The sequence below is a fragment of the Habropoda laboriosa genome, unplaced genomic scaffold (genome assembly GCF_001263275.1).
Source record: "Habropoda laboriosa isolate 0110345459 unplaced genomic scaffold, ASM126327v1 scaffold11, whole genome shotgun sequence".
Classification (NCBI taxonomy): Eukaryota; Metazoa; Arthropoda; class Insecta; order Hymenoptera; family Apidae; genus Habropoda; species Habropoda laboriosa.
Window position 1 is genome coordinate 518,119 of NW_017100150.1, and position 6,609 is coordinate 524,727.

General features: G+C 31.8%; 1 protein-coding gene across 1 annotated transcript in view; it reads right to left on the reverse strand.

Annotated features, from left to right (window-relative positions):
* Positions 1–6,609, reverse strand: part of LOC108574867 (WD repeat domain phosphoinositide-interacting protein 2) — a 15,328-nt gene that overhangs the window by 827 nt on the left and 7,892 nt on the right. Inside the window, 1 exon segment of the mRNA XM_017937517.1 lies at positions 2,271–2,333. Within this exon segment, the coding sequence (XP_017793006.1) occupies positions 2,271–2,333 (63 nt within the window).

The following is a 6,609-nucleotide window of genomic DNA, read 5'->3' on the forward strand; positions in this document are numbered from 1 at the left end:
CTGCTAATATTTCAATTATCTGCCTATTAACACAATTTTTAGTATTTTGTTTAATATATAATAAATAAAAGGTTTGATTAGTAAAATTGTTTTATATTGTTACTATGAATTATTTCTGAAAAAGAGACAAAACCTTTAATATAGAATTAAAACTTTTAGTTTGTTCAAATCATATACAATATGCATACACATTTTATTTATCATAGAACTTATGTTTGTATTTTACACATATACACATTTACACACAAAAGTTATATGATAAATACGTATATTTTGAATACAATTTTCAAATAAATTTTAGTATTTGAAAACAACAAAAATTGTATAACCTTATAAAAATAAACAAAAAATACTCTGACAATTTGATTTATGTACTTTGAAAATAACATACCTTACAGTTATTCCTTAAGAATATCTTTGTACTTTTACTTTTTCTTTTTCCTTACTTATATTTTACTTTTTCATAATGTAAAGCTATTGCTCGTTATTTTCCTCTTGGTGGTCAATTTAAAATTTGGTAACATCTTATCTCCACTTCTTTATAATTATTAAAATACTTTAATAATTAAAATATTTACCCAATGAACTTGTGAGAATAAACATGGTATTTGGATGTGCAAATTTTCAGTTTTGTTCAACTTGAATAAAAATAAAATATTTAAAGGGGTAATTAAAATATTCCGCATGCCCAAATGCATATTATTCCTTCTTTGTGTAGTTACATTTTAATAGTTTCCTAATATAGTTTTGGGTGATGTTATAAATATGTTTAAGCTATGATTATGTATTAAACCTATGTATTAAACCTAAATACATTTATGTATTAAAATTTAGTACCCAAACCATGTAAAAATTATTACTTAATGTTACTCTCATTCTTTCCTTACTGTACTTATGAAAATAAACATTAATAACAGAGTGAAGGCTATAATAGAAAATCTACGGTAGAAGAGAATCGTTAAATGGAATGCAGTAAAGACTCTATAAAAGTTCGACATTCGGGTCCGCTGCGGAACAGTTACGGGATAGATACTAAATTCTCCAAACTCTTTGTATTTTATCGACACCAACGGACGTAGAAACAGAGGTAATGAACGTCGAGACAGTTGTAAAAGATGAAATGTTTGCATATCGAGCAGACAACACTAACACAAAAAAGAAACTTTCTTATTTTTGGTGTTCTGTTGATAAAAATTTTACTAACATAACAATAATATTTTTCTGATTAAAATGAGACCAAACATGGTATAATTCGGTTTACATTTAGTTACTTAATAAGAAATTCCACATATATACATATGTATGTATAAAAGAGAATATCGATTTGTCGCAACCGTTGGACTCGAGAGGTTGAACGGTCATAAACTAATTTATAAATTTCACTTCTAATTTTGGCAAATTACCTTCCATGACCCTTAAGAATTTGTTATTGTTAATAAATAAATATGCACAGATTTAAAAGTTTCCGAAAATAGCAGTGTTAATATTTACATTGAATATCCAAGCTACTGTATTTAATGAAAATCTATATTTATTAGTAAATTACAGTTGCTCGCAAACAGTTTGTGAACTGCTTGTGAAGAGTCCTGACTAGTGTAAACCTTAGTATAATAACTCCTATGTGTATTCTTATGTGTCTTTTAAATCGCCACTCGCCAGAGGTGGAAAGTCGTATCTTACTCTCTGTTAATTGATCAAAGGCAATACCGCTTATGAACACTAAACGTGTAGAAGATGGTCCCATTCTAGAATAACCGGATTGATTCAGTTCTAGTACTGGATAACTGTCCGTATTCGGCACAGCTGTGAAACTCTTAACGGAGAGATCCTCCATTCTTTAGATGTACAGATTTTACCAACAGCGAAATAAACGTTGAAAAAGGTTGCAGGCAAAGGAAGATACACAAGCCCAATCAATACAACCGAGTTTTGTAACAATATCGTGTTTGGTGTCATTTTAATCAGGAAAATCTCACCAATATTTTTATAAAACTTTTATTAACGAAAAATTGAAAATAACAAACTTTTGCCGTTTCGTTAATGTTGTCTCACAGATATGCCACCACCGAATGCGATAACAATTATTACAGAGGTGCCAGGGCCGGTGTCGCATTATTCGCTTGCCTGGTTCAAGGGTGGTCTCCCCTCTCGTGATGGGGATAAACCATGAACAGTTCACGTGTAGATCCCAACGAACTCTTATAGTTTCTTTACTGTATATGGAGAATGAGAGCGCGAGAAACAAGCAAGGGACAGAATAGAGGACATACCAGTACCTGACATGGAGTCTGGCGAGCGGCCGCGCAACACACCCGCGTAGCTATTTATGCAGGCTTCAGTGGATAATAAAAAGAAAAAAATTACATCAAGTAAGATCAATTGTTGGGGCCCCCCTCTAGCCCCTAAAGAAGTTTCTTATTTTATTAAAAGGGGTTAGAAGCAAGGAAACAGAAAATAGAAATGATAAATAGTATCAGTACAAGGGATTAGATAAGTACTATTCGTTTGATTCTACTTATAATTAAACCATATTAATATAAATGTATAAAAATTATAAAGAATAAAACACAAGCATAATAATCAATTGTATTACATCATTAGGAACATTGTTTTCAATAAAAACATCATGTGAATTACATATGCATAGCTCATTGAAAAGAATTTAAAACACCTAGCTTCTAGTGTTTATAAAGTTATAGTTCATTATTCTATGTATATTCTTATTATTTTTTCTTGTTTTTTAATAATTGTTATATATGCATTATAATTCAAATTGCTTGAAATAATATCCTAAAACTAAATAACAAATTACATACAGTAAGAAAGCATAACTGAACTAATAACAAATTTCTTATGAATGTTATATTTTGTTGTATAAAATGCATAATAATAGAAATGAACACAATTTCGCCCAATTTTCATGTTTAAAATGTTTTGTATAAACATTATAGAAATGAATATTACAGACGAACATAGGTTTGCATAGTTTATACATATGTACTTACGTCTTATTTCAAAAAGACAACGTTATAACGTGAAATAACTTTATGATATATTATGAAATATTTCCCTTTCACAACTCAATGTTATTAATGTCAATGAATTGTAAGCAGTTCAATAGTTCGAAAACTACACAATCGGATTAATTTTAATCGTATTAATCTGAAATTTTTTATATCTAGGGAACCTTCAAATTAGACTACTGACACAACAATGTTTGCAGAAACCGTAAACGAAACTCATAATAGCTTTTCCTAACACTGAATTATACTACATAATTATACCGTAAACGTTGAAGGAGACAGTTGTATTTTACATTGATAAAAAATTCAATATCTTCAGATGATATATGATAAAAATTGTTAAACTATCCTATATCCTGTATACGCAAATCGTTTAATAATTGGTTGTATGTGTGAATACTTCTTAACACTGATATAAGAAATTAATGCCGGGTTTCACCTTCTTTCTTTCATTTTTCTTCGAATAGCGAATTGTATTAGGTACAGCACTTGCTGTTTTGATACGTTCATCATAATTCATAATAGCGAAACGTTTCGTGCACTATGAAACGAGTGCTAAAATAAAAAAAACCTTCTGCGCGATCTTACCTGGTATACAGTATATTCTCCACAAGTGTCAGCCCGCAAGGAAGCTAAACCTGACACTTGTAGAGTCAGGGACTACATTTTCGAGCCTCGCGCCCGCCTTTGTAGTTTGCCGAACGTGGACAAGGACAGCGAATAAAAGATAAGCATGAAACGTGAATCGGGCAACCAAGCGATTTAAATATCAACTTTTTTAATTTTACGTTTTTTTATCCCGAAATTTTTCTCAACATATTGATGAGATTTTTCTGACGAAAACGGCATAAAACACGACATAATTTGAACAAATTTACTTATTAACACGTTCACTGTCACGCCAGATATTTCACTGCATTGAGATAAAACAGATGCCCTGTATTACATTACACAGAGTCGACCTACCGTTTGACTGCCAGTTGGAGAATTGGCCTGCCGTTTGACTGACACTTGTAGAATCGGCCCTACATGTGACTGACACTTGTAGAATCGACCCTACATTTTTTTTTTACGTGAAGGTAGGCCGACATTAAATACTCAATAAGTATTAATAAGTAAATGTTGTTCAAATTATATCGTGTTTGATATCATTTTCATCAGAAAAATCTCACCAACATGTTAAAAAAAATTTCAGATGAAAAAAAGTAAAATTAAAGAAATTATATTTTTCTATTATGAATTGTCGAGCCGTGAAATGTCGTAAAAGAAACCGAGTGGTGTAGCGTTACACGCTTGACTGACTGCGAGTGAGATAACATGGGCGCAGCAATGACGCAGGACCTAGGCGTAGGACCATCTATACTGACACTTGTAGAATCCAAACTGGCTGACACTTGTAGAGACATTACTGTATTCCTATATACACATATAATATATACAACTTCTAGCTTGCACCTAATCATTCTCTGCGTCTAATAAGGGGAATACATTAAGTATAAATAACTCACGGATTTTGATGAAACTTTGCAGGTCGATGGAAAATCGAAAGTTGTACGAACAAGTTCAATTGTAGGTGTAGACGTTCAATACTTTATGAGATATTTAACAATAAAAATTAAATTCAGTCTGTGATGAGGAGAGCCATATTTGAAATAAACTGCCAAATCAAGCAGGTCACTGGGCGTGACGGCTAAGGCTGTAACCTGGTAAACGAAGGATCCCTGGTTAGAATCCATTCTTTTTCTGTTTACTCTTTTTCAATTCAACTTCTGTATTATGCTTTTTAGTAAGCTTTTTATATTATAATACGCAAAAAGATTTTTTTATAATTTCATATTACACATATCGCATTTTCATAGATGGTGGTATTTATCGTATAAGCAATTAAATCAAAAAGAAAGAATGCTTGTTTTAAGGGTAAAACTCATTTCAAAGTTACGTTGTTATAGGTCATTGAATTTGTCTTTTTATCAGCTATAATACAGTATTAGAAAAAAAATGTAGTACTACTGAAAAACTTGAAGGTCACCTTGATATCTCAGTAAATATTGGGTGTAGGAAGGAATTCCGTATTGTTAGTTTTACAGTCTATAACATCACTTGAAATAAAAAATTTTTCCTGCCCTTTAAAATGTTTACTACGTTGACATTCACAAGTTTATATGGTGAATATGGTATCCGTTTATAAAACGTATATCGGCATTTACATCTTCTTTTCGTTTCAATTTAGCAAAAACACCGTTGAAGCTGCTGAAATGATTAATTCCGCTCTTGATGGCAATACTGCAATTCACACTATGTGTAAAAGTGGCATCATCTAGCACTGCTTCATGCTTTTGCGTATTTTTGCAATGAATATTTTAAAACCTTAGAAACCTTTTTCCCTTAAACTTATACAAGGGAAATTGCGAGTTTAGAGACCGGCTACGCTGTGGTGGCTTTAGAAAGTTAATAAATCAGAACCTACAAGAATTATTGGATGAAAATCCAACGCAGACTAAAAAAAAGCTTGTAGGAGACAAAACTAACCTTAACCTAACCTTAGTTACAAGGCTAACCTTAACCTAACAACCTAACCTTACATTTGCAAAATAGCTGATACCATTTTTACACATAGTGTGAGTTGCAGCATTGCCGCCAAGAACAGAATGAATCATTTCAGCACCTTCAACGGCGTTTTTATTAAGCTGAAACGAACACAGGACAACAACTCAAAAAACCATATATCAGTGTCAGTTGATGAATTTAAACGACGAATTGGAGGAAAGGATTCAATAGTCAAGGAAGCTGCAGTCATGCTGCTGTTGCATGACAACGCTCGGCTTTATGTTGTTCAGGCAACTAAAGAAATCATTTTTAACTTGATCTAGGAACGTCTTCCACCGCGGCGTATTTGCCAAGCTTGACTCCTTCTAACTACCACTTGTTTAGATCATTATAACTTAAACTTGCTAGTACAAACTTTAATACAGTTGAGCATGTCCGAAATTCTATCGATGATTTTATCGCATCAAAACTACCAAGTTTTTACCGCAATAGAATCTGTATGCTGCCCAAAATACGAAGAAAAGTCATTGAAACCAATGTAAAATATTGCAGTAATTGAATTCGTGTCAACGTTTTCAAAATCAAGATTAAGTTTTGCCAAACACAGCTAGAAACTTTTTCTTACGTTTAATACAACGTATTTGATGAAAACGTTTTTTGCTAAAGTCAGTAAATAATGAGTTATTTCAGATCGTAGTTGTTATTGACTCACCTTGTATATTACAGAAAAAAAAAACATTTTTTATAAAAATAGTACGACATTATTAGCAGTTCATATTCTAGAACAGTTAGCCTCTACATTTCAAATGTGGTTTTATCTAAAATGTGCTTGTCCAGATTGCGATTTTCTCTTGTACGTATAAACTATGTTAAGACAAATTCAGCGATTATAATTATCCGTTGCTATGCGAGGTTATTCAGGGTTATTCGTAGAAACTCCAGATTACTTGGGGTAGTAAGTGAGAGAAACCTAGCTGCATCTTTTCAGCTGTATTTTTATTTAACATTATTTTTCATATAAATATTTCAAAGAAAGAGT